The sequence below is a fragment of the Hippopotamus amphibius genome, chromosome 10 (genome assembly GCF_030028045.1).
Source record: "Hippopotamus amphibius kiboko isolate mHipAmp2 chromosome 10, mHipAmp2.hap2, whole genome shotgun sequence".
NCBI lineage: Eukaryota > Metazoa > Chordata > Mammalia > Artiodactyla > Hippopotamidae > Hippopotamus > Hippopotamus amphibius.
In genome coordinates this window covers 52,835,852-52,853,982 of record NC_080195.1, presented here as the reverse complement: position 1 = coordinate 52,853,982, position 18,131 = coordinate 52,835,852, and the positions used below count along the sequence as shown (strand labels likewise).

Sequence of the window (18,131 nt, the reverse complement as noted above, 5' to 3'; positions counted from 1 at the left end):
TGAGTACACAGAAGTCAAAGAATTTCAAATTCACTGGAGAAGAAAACACATGCCCTCCTGAAACCTTGAAGCAGATTATGAAATGACCTGGGAGTCTGCTTTCTCCACGTTAGGTTAGACTATCAGAGTCACCTTCAATCCGAGACTCCCCCCCCAAATCACTTCCACGTAGCAAACTTTGCATTAACGCGCGCCCGCGTGTGTGTGTGTGTGTGTGTGTGTGTGTGTGTGTGTGTGTGTGTGTGTGTGTGTGAATCTCTAACCAGAAATCTGATTTCCTGAGCAGTGGTTACAAAGCGGCAGCCTCCATCCCTCCCTCAGCTTGGGAGGGGACTCAGCGGGGTTGGGGGTACCTGGGCGCCGGAAAGGAGGATGGGAGTGGCCGGCTGAAAACCGCTCCCCGCCAGGTTTCTCCGCCGGAATCCCTGTCTTTGTTTCTGTCATTACTCTGTAAGTGTCTGTGTAGGAGCAGACAGGCACCGAAATAGAAAGTGTCAAAGAGACGATGACAAAGAAGACAAGGCAGGACACTTCTTTTCGGTCGCACCTAGCCCCCTCCATCCAGAAAGCCTGCGCGCCTCCTCCCGCGGTCTTCAAAGCGCCGTCGGTGGGGCAGGAAGCGGGCGGCTGGGGCTGCGGGCGCTCCTAGGAGAGCGGCGATTTCCTCCCGGGCCGCCCCGCTATGTCCAGAGTTGCAGCGCAGCTCTCCGAGGAGCGCGTCCTCTCCCCCACCCCGCGCTCCTCCACCCACCCACCTACTTCCTCCGGCCCCATACACACGCCAGCGCGGAGCTGCCAAAAATTTCCACCCTCCGCCCCCCTCCCTAGCTAACTTCCTTCCCGCATTTCCTGAGCTGGATGATCCTAGGGTTTGTAAGACAGGAAAAAAAGGAAGGCGCGAGGGCGGGCGCGAGAGACAGGATGCTTGTGTTTCGTGCTGCCACCGCCGTCTGAAGGCAGGACAGCGCGCGCCGGGCGGAGGACCCGCGGCAGCCCCCCGGGCTGTCTCCGCGCCCCCCGCCGCCGCCGCCGCCGCCGCCGCCGGCTTCCCAGCGCTCTCGGCCACTCCCGGGCTTCTCGAAGGCGGACCGGAGAGCGCGCCCTCCCTCCGACGCGGAGGAGAACCCCCCCTCCCCCCACGACAGCGCGGGAGCCCGAGAAAGTCCCTGGGACTCCGGGCGAGGAAGTGACACTCCCGGCGCTGCCCGCTGCGCACGGCCTGCGGCACCGCGCGCGGCCCTGGACGAGCGCGCCGTGGACTTCGGGCCCCGCGCCCGCGCCGCGGGTTCCGGGCTCCGCGCCCCGCGGGCTCCGTGCGCGCTGCCCCGGGCCCGGGCTCTTCCCCGCGCCCATGCGGCCCCCCAGCGCCGCGCCGCAGCCACTGATCTGACCTCCCCCGGAGACCATCGCAGGCGCGGGGCCAAGCAGAGGGGAGGGGGAGACGGAGGGGCAGCCTCTTCGGGACTGACTCATGAAGAACAAGGGTGCCAAGCAGAAGCTGAAACGAAAGGGAGCCGCCAGCGCCTTCGGCTGTGACCTGACGGAGTATCTGGAAAGCTCGGGACAGGATGGTAAAGTGCCTTGGCTCCCCCCCTCCCCCCACCCCGCTTCTTTTTGTTTGAGGGAGAGAGGGACTCTCGTAGGGCGTGTTGCATTCAGTTCACAAGTTAATGTATTCCAGGCCTGTGCGCTCGTTGTACTTTTTTTTTTTCCCCCTAAAAAAACATACATGATTCTTAAGGTGCATAACGCTGCCACTCCGACGGGCAGGGGTTGTGTCAGTCCTTCCGTTTGTGTCACACAAGCCGTTAATGGGTGGTGCCGCTACACGTTTAACTGGCTGCTTCTGGGGCACGGGGGTGGGGGCTCGGGAGGTCCTGATCCCAGACTCTGGATGTCAGAGGGGAGGGAGGAGGGCTGGACCTGCGGGATGGTGTTCCGTGGGCTTCTCTGGGTACGTAATTATGACCGCCTGAGGTGTCCCTCCTGGGCTCTCCAGTTTCATCCGCTCACATCTTTTTTTATTAACGTGCTGGAAGGCAGGGGGTGCGGTGGGTCCTGGCTGGGGGAGTGGTTGCACATTTTCTGAATTTCTGAACTGATGCCAAATATATAGCACCTCCCTCCCTCCCCTTCCCAGCCCCTCAGACCCTTTACCTCCTCTTGGCTTTCAGATTAGCGTTTGGCGTGTCAGACCAGAAAAGTGTTGTACAAAAGTCAGAGGGCCTTGATTTTAAAATAGTTGAGGATATATAAAAGAAAAGGAGAGCCTCTGTGTTTTCAAGGTCAGATTGGAAAAAAGGGAATCCTCCAGAGTAGAGACAGTTTAAACATTTGCTGGGTGGAGGGCGAGGCGAAAGAAAACAATCTAGAATACAATAACAGCACTTGAGGTTAGAAGTTTTTAATCATAGGAGAGTTGGGGAAATTGAGCATTAAATGACTCCTTTTGTAAGGTTGACTGGCCCTGCACTTACCCGTGACAAAAAGGCCTTGTCCTCAGAAACTTCAGTGAGAGAGAAAAAAGTCCGCTATATGGGCCCAGTGTTTATACATAGATAGATACAACAAAGGCGGGAAACTGAAGGACTGACTGAGCAGAGTCATTCTGCCCCCAGGAAAATAATCTCCCAAACTATTTGATTAGCTCATAGCAAATGTGCGTCTCAAAAACAGAGCAGTGCTTTTGTTTCTATTTCATTTTTTTAAAGACTCAGCACTACCTAGTCATTTGCAGTGCTGTGATATTCCTGTGGTATTCTTGAGTTCAGAGGCTGCTGTGTCATTAGGACAAATGGCTTAGTATTTTACAGCATGGGGGGACCACAGGTTTCAAAATGGCCTCTTTTGAAACTGGGACACAACTGAGTCAATTCATTTAATCCTTTCCAACAATCTGGAGAGGTAGATTTGAAATAACATCCTTGGGCTGAGTTTTTTTGAGGGTGAGAGAACTCCAAGGATGCATCGTAACCACTACCCTCAGAAGTTCGGAATGAAATGTTTTCCTCCACCTGTTTTTGCAGGGGGCCTGCAGGTTCATATCCAGGTTCACTTATGAATATTTGTGGATACCACCTCCCATCGAGCTGGTGTTATTCCGGGCCTTGTTACTCCAAAGCTGAGAGTCACATGGAGGTGATATCAGTCCTGTCCCATTCTTACAATGTCACAGAGCCTAGGATGATCAAGGAATCCCAAGGTTCTGTGAAGACTCCTCAAAGGCAGCCTTAAACTAGTTCCTCTTTCATCTGATTTATATTTTGGGTTTTCATATATGCTTCATTTGGGAAAAAAAAAGAAAAGGGGATACTGCTTAAAGAAAAAAAAAAATTGAAAACCAGTACCCAGTGCTTCCTGCCTGGGGAGGAGGGAGGGAAGTCCGGAGAGGTAAACTGACCTGCCTAAGGTCATACAGCCAATCACGAAGGATGCAGAGGGCTCTGGCCCACTAGGCTCCTCTCCCTTCCCTGGTTTCCTGGTCTAGGCCAACATTCTCCTCTAATGATTTTTTTTTCTCCTAAATTGAAAGCAGACAGCCCTGCCCCAGGATCAGCACACTTTCAAGACTGACATACCTGAATAAAGTTCAGCTTCGAAACAGAAGAAAACTGACCCACTTAATGACGCGTACCCCGTTGTTGTGCCGCGTGGGAATTAGGCATGCCTAATAAGCAGCTTATGTAAATGAGAGTAATTAGGGTTTCTTTTTTCCCACATCTAAAACGGGTTAGGCAGTTGTCTCTTATTTTTCTTATTATGTAGCATCAGTAAATAGAATCAGTGCGGATGGTTTTCTCCAGAACAACGTATCCTCTTCATGGACCTTCTGAAACATGTATTGGTTAACAGACAAGGACTGGACTCTGCCCCCAGGGAGGAAAAGCTGACCTGGGCAGTGCCCCTTTGCCCATTACCTTGGAAGTTCAGCCCAGAATCCTGAGGGTGACAAGTCAGCCTGGTAGCTAGGATCTAGAAGGCCGGGGAGGGCCTCACAAGCCTGACAACGGTTACTCGACGTTGGAGGTCAAGGATAGAATGAGATAGAGAAAAATGGATTCAGGTCGGGGAACGCAAGGGCAGAAGGAGAGAACAGAGATGTGGGGAATCCGAGAGAACCCACGTGTTTGGGGAGGGAGGGAAATCCCTGAGCTGCAGTACAAGGCAAAGCTGGTGACAGTTAGCTGTGCGCAGGCCACCTGAACATGGGGAATTTATACCCCTGGACTGAGCACAGAGGGAAAATGTCATCTGCTTCTGCAATTTGTTGTAGCCCAGTCCTGCGCCCTCCAGTTGGACAACTCTGGTGGGGCAGGGTGTGCAGGTGACAAATAGGTGTTCAGCTTAGAGCAGACGTTGCTTGGGGCCAGTGTCGTCCGTAATCTTTAGGAAGCTGATAAAACCCAGAAAGCTTTCCTTAGAGACACACACACACACACCCCCACACCCCTCCCCCCCACACACCCCCCGTGTATACAGTTTCTGCGGGCATCCACACAGATGCCAGGTTCAGGCCCTGTTGTCCACCGTCCCCAGCGACACACAGGGCTGATGAGAATGGCCAATTTCCCCATTTTGCTGCTTTGGCCACTTTCCTCCAGCCTGGTGAGATCACCCAAGGATGGCATGAAGTTGCTGCTGGCCAACTTGGCCAGTGTTTCTTTCACTTCCCCTCGAGCACCGTGGCTGCTGCCCCAACCCCCAGCTCTCCCCTGGGAACCAGATAACTTTCTCTTCCTGTCTGGAATAGAGGGAGTAGATCATCCCTTCCTCGCTGCTGATGCTGAACATAGTACAGTTTTCTTTTTCTTCTTTTTGACCACTGACTACGAAGACCCTTGCTTGCAGCTGTGTAATGAAAACCACATCATTTGTGTCGCCTGCGGCTGGGAGGCTGTGGGTGAAGCCCTGCGAGGCCGGAGTGTATCCATGAGCATTTCCTACCTCTCCCCTCTGAGTCAAGTGCTCTGGGTCTTCCCACAGTGCTTGGAAATGCTGCAGCCAGGCGTCAAGGGGCCAGAAAGAGAGCGTTACAGGAAGGCTGTCTTCTGCCTTCGCGCTGGTCCCACTCTAAAGGCTGAGGACTTCGTCACCCTTCCCAACAGTCTCTGCCGTTTGACTCACTCCCTGGTGAAGAGGGATGATTGTCGGCACAGTGGTTTGCCGTGATGGGAGCACAATAGAATCACTTGAGCAGCGTTAAAAAAAAAAAAGTTGATGTCCAGGCCGCCTTTCAGAACAATTAAATCAGAATCTCTTGGTGCCTAGGCACGGGGATGTTTTAAAAGCTTCCTAGATGATTCTGATATGCAGGAAGAGTTGAGAACCACTGCGTATAGCGCAGGGGTTTACAGATCATTTTCTCCCTGGATAAACACCTTTGACCGTTCAGAGGGTACCCTCTGAAGGCTTGATAAGAGCTTTATTCCTGAGAGGTTTTTTTTCTAGTTCTTATCAGGCTGAAAAGAAAAAAAAAGAAAAAGAAAAATATGTATGTGAATTGAGGGATTACAAAAGGTTCATAACGAATAAACACCCATTAGAAGATACACTTTTAAGGTCAATGAGAGTAAGATGGCCCTAGTATTTCAAAGAGCAAGGATAAAGCAATGGAACCTTTGAGGTGTAGCTGTTTTACATTTCTGAGGCTTCGTCGTTCTCTCACTTTGTTTGTTCACTTATTTAACAAACCAGGATAAGGTACTGTGGAGGGATGGTGGTGGGGGAGAAGAAAACAGGCACCGCAGACTCAAGAAATGTACAGTCTAAGGGATGTGAACGAACTTTCAGAAGTGAATGGCTCAATTAAGCTTTGAAGTTAGCTGTCATAACTGAAGGGGAAAATGGGAAAGTTTTTTCTTCAATAAAATAGACAGAAAACGCAAACAGAAACAGGAGCAAAGGCTTAGCAGGGAAGGTGAGCATTTCTCTGTTCAAGAGAAGATTTAACAGTGAATGGGGAACCAGGGCAGAGGTGTTCTCTTTGGCTTAGTGGTTTCCTTCCCAGCGTTTTACCTGACACATTGTCATCACACCTTCCCTAGCTAATGCTTCCTCTTTTGGGTCTCAGCTGCTTCTGGAAACTTTCCCTGACCCTCCCAAGTCCGGTACCCCTTGCTGGAGGCTCCCATTAGGCGTCCTGGAAGCCTGCTGCCTGGAGTAGAATCCTAACTTTGCCTGTTCCCAGCTGAGTGACCCTGGAGCGAGTTACTTACCCACTCTGGGTCTCACTTTCCTCATTCGTGAAGTGGGCATACGAAGACTGATGGGAAGAGAAATGAGTTACTATGGGCAAAGCATTTAGCAGAGGGCATGCATCAGGTAAGCTCCAGATGTAGCTGTTGTTATCCTAGCACTCTGTACGTGCCCTGGCGTAACCACACGCTAGCCATAACGTGACGCACGAGGGTTCCGATGAAACGAGTGAGTGATATAGTCCGTTGGGTTAATCAGTTGCCAAGGAGGACAAGAAGCAGATCGGTTGCCTCCCTGAATGGAGAGTTCACCGAGGGATTTCCCAGAGCCGCTAGGGAGTAGACCGTCAGTACACAGTGGTGGGAGAGCAAGATGTCAGCCTGAAACTAAGCAGCCCTCAGAAAGAGCTGAGAAAGATACCCAGCCACTCCTGGACCTCTAGGGAACTGAAAGAGATGCTAGGACCTGGAGGTGGGGTTTGTGGAGACAGAACAGCCACCTCATGGGCTTGAGTTCAGAGGGGCATCCCTGCATCTGGGCTCCCACAGGGCACAGAAAGAGGAGAATCAGGGCTTTAAACCTAGAACAAACTGATAGCTTGAAGCCAAACTGTAACTGACTCTGGTTGTGCAGGTTATGGCCAACAACCCACCCAGAGGATGGAAACAGCCTTTCCACCTAGCCACATCCCTCCCTCCTGTCCACTCTCCAGACCTCTCTGCCAAGATCCCCTTGACCACAGGCATAGCCTCGCCCTTCCTCCACCCCTGTCACCCCCACTGGCAGCCGCCCAGATGCCTTCCAGCCTCAGGAGGCCCAGGCCTTGGGACTGCTAAGGAAGCCCTTGGCCCTGTGGCCCCAGACCTGCCATGGAGCCCAGTGGACCATTGCTGGGGCAGAAGGAAGTAAGTTGAGACTAGGAACACATTTTCCTATAGATGATGCTGTAAGTAGTGGATAAACGCTCCAGTGCCGTTGGAGCTGTATGTAGTTTTTGATGCAGTCTTTTTCTTTTCCCCTTTAATCTAAATTAAAGGGGAAAATGATAATGCCTAATAATACCTTTATTAGGCATCCATGGGCTAGCCTGGAAACCTTTTTCTGTGGGAGTGGGGACGAGGGGAGAACACATCCTAAATTCCAGAAGCTGGCAGACCAAGTCAGTTCTAAAGCACTTGCTGGGGACCGATTGTCCCTGGAAGTCACCTCACTGCAGAAAGTTTCCTGGGATTTTGTGGCAGAGGGTGGGAGAGGAGGATGGGGCCGAGAGGTTCAGGACTCACTGGGGATGAGAAGTGCCCCCCAACTCCTCTTCCATTAGATATCGTAGCTAAAAATTTCTGGAACAAAGTGGTGATAGACCCTCTGGTTGGGACTATCCAGTACTTATTTCCTCCAGAACAGGCCAGTCAGGGTGAGCTGCCAGGCATGCCCCCACCCTCTGGGTCTCAGGCCTCCACTTTTCTCTGTGTGGTTCCTTCGCACCAGTCTTGCGGCCCAGGAACATGGTGCTACTTGCTCTTTTGGTTTTCTGCTTTGTTTTCTTTTTCGCTCATTGCCCTGTATTGAAGACAAGGAGGCATTTTCCCACTTATTGTCACACGTCAAATTAGTTTTCTTTTTGCAGGTACATGTCCCACCTGATTTTCTATTTCTCCCTACGCCCCAACACACATGCCACACTGCAGTTGCATGGGTTTTGGTGTTCCTCCCTCAAAGGACTGTCCTCGAGTCCTGCTGGAGTTGGGGCCACAGCCTGATGGAACTTTAGGTGTCTAGATAGCACACTCCCCCCCGCTCCTCGCCCCGCTGTCTCTCTGATCTCTCCAGGATGCAATTTTAGGTAAGGCTTAAAATAAAGAACCCCTGAGGAAACATGCTGGCTTCAATTCAGAAGAGAATAGATACTAGTACTAGATTTTTTTCAGAGCAGCTTTTGATAGAGAAAGATGCGAACATTAGGCTGAGGAAGGAGGAGGAAGGGGAGGACCCTTGGAAGGAGAGAAGGGACCCAGAAATGAAAGCTGAGCCTCACATCACATCTGCTTGTTATTTTTATCAGTAGACTTACCATCTGCTTTCATTGCTTACTAGGTGCCAGTCACTTTATGTGTACAAAGTAATATTCTCGAAATCTATAAGAACTGGGCATTTTCCCCCTTTTTACAGAGGAGAAAACCAAGATCCAAGAGGTTAAGTCACTTGCCAAGATTATAGAGACAAGAGAGGCAGGATTTAAATCCAGATCCCGTGTGACTCCCAAGGCCATGCATGGTCTTAGGCACAAACACAGTCTCCCAAAATAGCATATTTCATAATTCGACATTTCTGTTACAGTTCTGTCAAAAAAAAAAAAAAAAAAAAAAAAAAAGAACAAGCCTGCAAAGAGTAGCTTTTTCTCCTGTGCGTTTTTCTTCCCCCAGCCTAGGTCAGGAATAGTAATCGTAACAGCTAACGTTTGCATAGCGCTTCAACCCTCTGCCACGCGCTTTTCACACACACCTACTCTAACCCCTACCTACCAGCTTTCAAGTCCAGCCAGAGCCCACCTCTTCCTCCCAGGCCCCTCCCTGCCCACTGCAGCCACAATCCTCCCCCACCGTTGGAACAACCTTTGGCTTAGAGTCCGGGTCACCCAGTTTGGCTCTCCTTCTACCTGTTACTCTGTTTTCTCACTGGCTTTGTGTTTGTAAGTGGATGCTGAGCTCTATTAAAGGTGGGCCTTGGGCAGTTCATGCAGATTGGGTAGCTTGCTGGCCTCCCCAAGGCCAACACACAGCAGATGATTAATTGACCCTGCTTCCTCCCCAGGAAGCCAGAGTTAGAGCCCTTCTAGGAAGCTCAGGACCTGGGACATTGCTGATGTGCTGGAATATCAAGAATCCAAGATTGTTCAAGGTTCCCCACAAGGGCACATAGTTACTCCCAGATAGAAACAGACCCAGGCTTTGCACAGGGTGCCCCAGAAATGTTGCTTTTTCCTAGTGCCTCACCAGTCATTCCTTGGTATGAACCACATTCTTGGCGGGGCCCCAGAACCAACTGAGTTTCTGGGATCGAGGCTCAGGCACTCTTTGTTCTAGTTCAAGCTGGGCTGGTGCATAGCAGGCCCTGGTGCCACGCCCATGGCCTGATGCTGGCCCAGTGTGCCTGTGGGGGTCCCCTCGCCAACCCCCCCAGAGGGAGAGGGGTGAATGTCACCCTCCCCAAAAGCAGCTCTTACCAGCTCTTGCTGTTACAGGCAGCAGAAAACAGTTTGACATATAGACTAGGAGTCTGGCGAACTGTCAATTAATCTATAGCCTTCGTGAATTGGGCTAATTTGTGTAATTATGCATATTTCTTGCCCTCTTTTCATGTTTTTACTTAGAAACCATCTTGTATGGGGCTTTCAATTCAGTGCAACAAACATTTAACGGGACTCTACTATGCTGGACACTCTGGGGTTTACAAAGATGCTCTCAAGTTGCTCTCAGCCTAGTGGGTTGTGTAAGATGGGAAAACAACCAGAAGAGTACCAAGCATGAAATGAGGGCTCTCCCGAAGGTGCAAGCGGGCGATGTTAACATACAACGCAGCCGAATAAAAGAGAACTGTGAGTGGGTTGTTTGTAAGGAGGAAAAAATCAATAAAACAATAAACACCATCTGACCGTGAGGAATGACCAAGATGTGGGGAGATAGAGTGGCTGGTTTCCACAGATAGGAAACCATGGGGTTTTGCCTGATGCTTGCAATTGGTCACACCCTCCTGAGCCCCAGGGAAGAAGATGCTTAAACTGTGGGAAAGGTAATTGAGAGTGACTTGTAATGGCCAGGCTAGGAGGGGAGGACCCTGGCTGGGGTGAAAGAAGCTGTCTTCAGTGGCAGGACTCTACAGGATCCTACAGTCAAGGGAAGGCGCTGTAGCTGATCACAAGAGTGCCAGTTGGTTTGGCTGTGTCTGTGCCGTGCCCAAGAGCAGGGGGATGGGAGATTCTGTTAAAAGTTAAAACTCTTAAAAGTGACGTTAACTGACCACCCTAATTATGTCTCTTGATGACATCTAACAGGAGGGCATAAATGTGCAACCTCAGTCTCCCCCCACTGTGTGTGTGGAAAGTTCTGTTTTGCCCCCCATTTTATTTTTTGGTTATTTTTTTATTTTTGACTGCACCACACGGCTTGTGGGATCTCAGTGACCCAACCAAGGATTGAACTTGGGCCATGGCAGTGAAAGCCCGGAATTCTAACCACTAGGCAACCAGGGAACTCCCCCCCACCCCCCATTTTACATATGAAGATCAACTCAGAGAGGTTCAGCAACTTGCCTAGCATCACCCAGCTGGGAATTAGGAGAACTAGAACTCAAACCATGTCTGCCCGATATCAAATTCCGCTTCTATGGCTTTGCCTCCTCTGTACCCAAACAGCTGCAGTTATGCTGGCAGTAAATGAGGGTGTGATATGCAGAGCTCCATGTAACCATGCGTGGCCAAGGTGATAAGTTCAGTAGGATTTAGTTCAACTTTAATGAAACTGCTGGCCATGGAGTTCCCAGCCCCAGGTTTTCAAAGTCAAATGGCAGGATCCTAGACAGAGAGCATGCCCTGTTACCATAAGTAGTCCCTTCCACCACTGCTTTCCCATCTGTTTCCTGCACGCTGAGTATTATTGGGAAACAATGATGTCAACTCTTCCATATAAATCCACACCTCCCTGCTTGCCCCTCCTCTACAATGCGTATTTTTGTTCCTCTTTCTGGCTTTTGTCTTGCTGTTCTGTTCTTTAAGGACTCACGCTTTTTGGCGTCAATTGTTGGCTTTCTTTTTAATAAGTTTTAGCTATTTAAGCTTCATTGTGGCCTTCAAAGTGCACATGCTTTCTTGGGCCCATATTTGGAAAATCCTTTGTTTGGCTAATAGCTAGAGTATGGGCCTGGGGTTAGTGGAGAGGAGCCATTTTGCCTTCTGGAAAAGCAAAGCTGGATGCAGGGCTCTGAATCTGGCTCACAGCTGAGGGCAGAGACCCCACTCGGGGGCTCTCAGGGGCTGCGTTATAGCTGTTGGACCCTGGGCACAGAGCCTGCAGCTGAAGGTCAGGAAAATATACCCATCAAGTAATCTGTTTTCCCTCACCCCAGCCTGACTCAAACGAGACTTGGTTTCCTCAGTTCCCCTTTTTTTTTTGACTGCTCCTAAAGTCAGCTGGGTTTCAGAAAGGAAAGGGGGGGTGGGGCTGTTCTGGGGGCAGGTGGGAGGGGAGAGTATGAGTTTTGAATTCTGGGTCCAAGAGTGCTAGACCTCTCTTTTCAAGGCTCTGGCAAGGATACTCAAACTTTACTGGGCATAAGGATGACTAAAGATGGAGTGTTTACTTTTATTTTATTTATTTATTTATTTATAGAACTTTTATTGAGATACAGTTAACAGACAATAAACTGCATATATTTAGAGAGTACGTTTTGGTATCCCAATCTCCCAATTCATTCCTCCCCCCAACCCTCCCCACTTTCCGCACTTGGTGTCCATATGTTTGTTCTCGACATCTGTGTCTCTATTTCCGCCTGGCAAACCAGTTGATTTGTACCGTTTTTCTATAGTCCACATATATGTGTTAATATATGGTATTTGTTTTTCTGACTCGGAGTGTTTACTTTTAAAATGTAATTTCATTTAAAATTGAATTTCAAAGTTTAAGAATATTAAATTTTAGTACATTATTAGTACACTATAAAGAGTATTAGAGATACTCCTTAAATTCCCTTTTGGACTCCTTGAAACAAAATGGACATCTAATAAAAGTTTCAAATGGGCATTTGTGTAGCTGCTGTAGTATCTGGATCTGTGGCGAACAGGTGATCCCACCGGAATGAGTTTTACAGTTTATAGGGCTGCAGGCTGTAAAGTGCCACTGCAGGTCAGTTCTCTGAGGGTCTGAGGTGGGGCCCGGGAATCCACATTTTTGAAGATGAGCTCCAGGTGATTGTGATATCTTTGGCCTACGGATCTCACTTTGACCAGCTTGTAAAAAGCAGCAGCTAAGTAAAACCACATGATTTTTATTTTTTTCCTTATACTTTTTATATTGTCCAAAATTTCAACAGTGAACATGTATTTTTACTACTTAAATTCAGGGGAAAAAATCTTTTAAAATTATTATGGGAATAGGGTGTCTTGATTTGCTGAATTTTGCATAAAGCCCTTTTGTTCCACTCCTTATTTAAACAAATAATCTTCATAAAGTCTGTTAGTTTGACATCCTGCCTTAATAGATGCAGTTTAGTGAAATCAGTTAACCTCTCTGAGAAGCAGTGCATGCAGCCAAGTGGTTCGTGTGTGGCATTTAGGCTGATCGTCTGCTTTGGTTCAAATCCCAGCTCTACCCCATGTGAGCTTTGTGACCATGGGCAAGCTACCAGACCTCTCTGTGCCTCAGTTTCCTCGTCTATAAAGTGGGGATTGTGAGAATAGTAATGGCTATCACACAGGTCATTATGAGCATTAAATAAGCTAGTGCACTGCCTGGAGTTTAGTTCACCTTCCGTAAGTGTTAATTATGGTTGTTTCCTTGGTGATCAGAAATCTTATCCTGTTTCAGCCTCATTACTCAGAATGTGGTTCCTGAGTAATGCTACAGACAAGGAAGTTGAGAAGGAGCTGAGAACGAATATTCCAAGGCTCCCAGATATCCCTAGGGGCTCCTTTAAAAAAAATTTCTCTTATATACACATTTATTTTCTTTGATTGAATGCATAAAAATGCTAGTTTTAAGATTCTTATCTGTTGATAAATATTTCTGGGGTGGGAAATGGTAAACTTTCTACATTTTACATTCCTGTAGTAGTCAGGAAAAGAAAACAATTTAAAAAGAAGACGGGAAAGAAATAAAATGTGGGTTATGAGTTATGGCAAAAGGCTATGATCATAGTGACAGCCATCCAACCTTCTACTTTCCATCTGTATTTCAGGAGAGTTATAAATCTGGAAAATGAGTCTGTTTCTATCATTGATGGAACAGTGGAAAGCTGGGGTTTTAGCTGGCCGGTATGACATTTCACATATGCGTATTTCTTTGCTCCACAATTGCATTTTGACAGTTGACTGAATCAGGTATGTCTGGCTCAATTTGAGGCTGTATGAACAACATCTTAGGCTGTGCCTGCATGGATCAAGGGATCCACACTGGACTCTTCTCAGATTGAATCAAATAGGGAGGCTGTGCTTATTTCTCAGTGCTCCAAGCAAAGACGGAAATGTACACACAGAAGTATGTTGAGGAAGGTGATCAGGATGGTGAAGTTTAGACTTTTGTTACGTCTCACCTCCAACGACTGTCATAGTCTCCTAAATTGTCTCCTTCCTTGAGTAGAAAGAAAATGAGCTCCCTGAAGACTGACCGTTCGCTGTTCATCTGTGTGTTAGGTGTCTACAGGACTGGTTCCTTTCTGGAGGCTCTCCGGAAGCATCCACTTCCTTGCCTTTTCTGGCTTCTGGAGACTGCCTTCATCCCTTGGCTCCTGGCCCTGATCACATTGCCTTTGCTCCCTCTGCTGCATCCTCACGTGGCCTTCTCTCTCATCTCCTGCCTCTCTTTTATGTAAAAGACTTTGAGACTTAGATACCAGATATAGAGAAACAAATGTATTGATACTAAGGGGGAAAGAGGGGTGGGATGATTTGGGAGATTGGGATTTATACATATACACTGTTGATACGATGTATAAAATAGATAACTAATGAGAGCCTGCTGTATTTATAGCACAGGGAACTCTACTCATTACTCTGAGGCGACGTAAATGAGAAGGAAATCCAGAAAAGAAGGGGTGTATGTATACGTATTGCTGATTCACTTTGCTGTACATTGTAAAGTAACACACTATTGTAAAGCAACTATACTCCAATAAAAAAAAAAAAACAAAAAAAAAAACCTTGTGACTACATCAGATAATCCAAAATAATCTCCTCATCTCGAGATCCTTAGTTTGATTACATCTGCAAAAACCCCATTAGCCATATGAGGCAACATTTACAGATTCCAGGAGAAAGGACCTGGGCTTCTCTGAGGCACCATCACTCCACCTGCCATAATCTGTTTTCCCCACAGCACATGGTTGGTTCTATAGACGTTCATGATGTGAATGGAGGGAAGAGGGTGATGATTGTTGGCGTGGGGGAAGAGATGGACATCAGCATTTACTAACCACTTGCCGTGCACCAGGCGCAGGGGCGGCTGGGACACAGCGATAAGCAGGCACCATCTGTCCCTCCGGGGCGCACCGTCCCACGCGGGAGGTGGACACATCCTCTGCTGAGTGTCACACAAACCACAGGAGGAAGTGGATATCGCTAATTCTGACTCAGAGGAACTAGATCTCCCAAGGGGGTGGAATCTGAAGAGTCTCTGACTGAAGGGAAGATATTCCAGACACGGGGAACAATATAAGCAAAGGTGTCAAGACGTAAAACAGTGTGGCAGGATCAGCATTCTCCAGAGAAGAACAAAGGGAACAAGGTTGAAGCCTGAGTCGCCTACCTGCCTGGATGAGGTTTCCAGGAACACGTAGCATATTCAATGACCAGTTTAAATCTCCCAGGGAAAAAAAGAGTGATGAGTCAAGTGTGCCAGGGTAAATTCCAGATTGAGAAAGGGAGAAGGATCTTGAGCCACACTGAAAGCGTGTCCTTTTTGCTGTTTCTATTGTTGCTGTTGAGAAAAAAATTGGACCCCAGTCTAGGAATAAACTTCCTCCAGGTGGAGGAAAAATAAGGTGCCCCAAGCAGCTGTACCTCAGGCTTTCGGTGTTTATCTCATCTATTTATTTTCCATCTTAGGAAATTTCATTTCTCTCTGTCTGTGGATGATAACCAGAGGGGTTTAACATTTCAAATCCAAGTTTCGTTTGAGATGAAAATTTTTGTAGCATTCGTTCCCACCTGCCTCCTGGTCACATTTCTACTCCATCCCATCTCTTTTTCCTCCAGCTTTCTCTTCATCCCCCAGTGTAAGGAAACACAAGAGCAGATATCAGATCTATCGTTCTTGCCAGTTCTACTCCCAGGTGCCCTCTTGAGCTTGGCCCCATGTGTTCCCATTCCACTCTGGGCTGGCTCTCCCCACCCGAGAGCGGTCTCCTCCCCCACCTGCCTAGGTCCCATCTCGGAGGAGACCTCAGGGTCCCTTGGAGGTGGGCCTCCCTGTCCTGTGCCCGCCTCGCCCTTGCCAGATTCCAGAACTCCAAGAACTAAAAATACTTCAGTCTTTGCTTCTCCTGCTGGCAGGCACTCCAGCTGATTTTGTCCCTTGTGACTGAAAAGCAGAGGCCCAGAAGGGCGTGAGCCTGCAGCATGGTCAGCCGCTGCCTGAGGGGCGTCTCCCAGACTTGTGTTCGCTGTGGACAGCGGGCATCTCCCTTCCCCCTTCCCTGGGGTAACTCCTCTAGCGGTGCTCTGCCATCCCTTGGCTCCTGAGTGGACTGGCAGGAGCCATGAAAAAATGCAGGATGTGATTTTCATGAGGAATAAATACCTGCCACAGGGGCCAACCATCCTCTACTCCTGCAAAGTGATAAAAGTAATTGTTGAAAAAAACTCAAACGATACAGAGATTTATAAAGTACCAAGTCCCCTCCCACATCCTTGCAGTCGCATCCGTCAGTTCACAGTCTGGGTTGGATTCATCTAGACCAGTTCTGTCTGGAGAACTTTCCCACTGAGGGAAACGTGCTGTATCTACACCATCCAGCACGGCAGCCATTGGCCCGTCTGGCTGTTCGCACTTGAATGTGGCTAGTGCTACCGAGGAACTGAACTTTAAATTTTAATTAATTTAAATTTACATAGCCACACGTGGCTCTCGACTACTGTATCAAACGGCACAGAGACCTTTCTCTGTGTCTGTACTAAAGAATACACACATTGAATGATTCTCTGTGGTTTTTTTTCCCACAAAGATAAAGTTACAACATACATATATTCTGAAATATGCTGTTTCAAATAACAGTAGATCTTGGAGAACTATCCATTTTTGTAATTATAGTTCGATCTCACTCTTTTTAATCACTGCATGAGATTCTGCTGAATGGATAGGTTTGTTTGTTTTAGATTTATTTATTTATTTATTTTTGGCTGAGTTGGGTCTTCGTTGCTGCATGAGGGCTTCTTTTTTTTTTTCTCTAGTTGTGGTGATTGGAGGCTACTCTTTGCTGCAGTGCGAGGGTTTCTCATTACAGTGGCTTCTCTTGTTGCGGAGCATGGGCTCTAGGCGCTTGGGCTTCAAGTAGTTACAGCACACGGGCTCAGTAGTTGTGGCGCACGGACTCAGTTGCTCCTTGGCATGTGGGATCTTTCCAGACCAGGGATCGAACCCATGTCCCCTACATTGGCAGCCGGATTCTTAACCACTGCACCACCAAGGAGGTCCCTGGATGGTTTTTAAAGTTGATTTTTTTTTTAAATCAGGTATCACATTCCTGTAGTTCAAAATCTAAAAGAATTTAAAAGGTATAGCAAAAAATCTCCCTCCTATTTCTATTCTCAGCCTCCCTGTTCCTCACCTGGGAAGCAACTAGTGTTAATTTTCTTGGAAATCTTTCATAGATATTCTGTGCATGTACAAGCAAATATATATACTTTTATAAAATACCATAATTTTTTAATTTATTTTTTATTGTAGTTATTTACAATGTTGTGTTAATTACTGCTGTACAACAGTGATTCAGTTATATATATATATATATATACACACATATATATAGGTACATATTTTATATATATACGTGTATATATATAAAAATGTATATATACATTTTTTAAAATATTCTTTTCCTTTACGGTTTATCATAGGATATTGAATACAGTTGCCTGTGCTATGGAATAGGACCTTGTTGTTTATCCATCCTATACCTAAAGGGTTTCATACACTAACCCTAACCTCCCACTCCATCCCTCCCCCAACCCCTCCCCCTTGGCAACCACCAGTCTGTTCTCTGTGTCTGTGAGTCTTTCTGTTTCATAGATAGGTTCATCTGTGTCATATTTTGCATTCCACATATAAGTAATATCATTAAAATACCATAGTTTATTTAACCATTTCTTTATATAGAAATTTTCCTCTTACAAGTTCCTATAAGGCTTCTCTTATTGTCTAAATAATGTTCTCTTGATTTAGCATTTATCGACCATGTTGTACGGGCCATGCATCATTTTCATAGACAATTTCTATTACCTGTAGCTTACTGAATATTAATACTGCTTCCCTTTGCTTATGATGAGGGTAGAATTTCCTAGCTCTCTTACTTCTGATTATGCTTTCAACTTGTTTTCCAGTCTTCCTGAGGGATATTAGTTGGTCAGCCCATATTCTGTCAGCTTGGAGTCCAGGCCCCCGGTTAAGGCTGAGGCTGGGAGCAGGGAACAGTAAGAAGCTGTTTGCTGGCATATCCCTGGCATCTTGATCACAGTGCTCTGGTCATCCGAGCCAACCTGGCCCAGACCACAGAGACCTAGGAAGAGCAGCAAAAGCAGGTGAAACGGAGGTGGCAGCCTAAACAGGAAAAGTATCCTAAAACTGATCATATATATTTTTGCAGAAACTAGAGTCAGAGTGTATCTTAAAGGAGGATTGAAATGAGCTATGACCATAGATTCCTACAGTGGCCAAAAGGACAGTGTCTTGATGAGAGCTTGGTACCAGCGTCACTCACTAAACCCTTCAGTGGCTTCCCAGTGTCCTCCAGACAAGCATCAACTCCATAAATACCAACAAGGTTTAGCAGCCCGTCACACTCAGACACCTGCATCCTCTGCGGCCTCGACAGATACCACCTCTGCACCTGAGCAGGTCCCCTGGCCACTTGTACTTCTCGTAGTTCCTCGAAAGTGCTCCTCTTCCCTCCAGGTGTCTGTGCACACTCCAACCCTCTGTGTAGAACACTCGCCCTGTCTCTCTTTTTACCTC

General features: G+C 47.6%; 1 protein-coding gene across 1 annotated transcript in view; it reads left to right on the top strand.

The window, feature by feature from the left end:
* Window positions 1-681: 681 nt before the first annotated feature.
* ARHGAP31 (Rho GTPase activating protein 31) overlaps window positions 682-18,131 on the top strand; it is a 115,680-nt gene continuing 98,230 nt past the window's right edge. Inside the window, exon 1 of the mRNA XM_057696265.1 lies at window positions 682-1,571. Within this exon, the coding sequence (XP_057552248.1) occupies window positions 1,472-1,571 (100 nt within the window). The 5' untranslated portion in view covers window positions 682-1,471. The remainder of the gene's footprint in view (window positions 1,572-18,131) is intronic.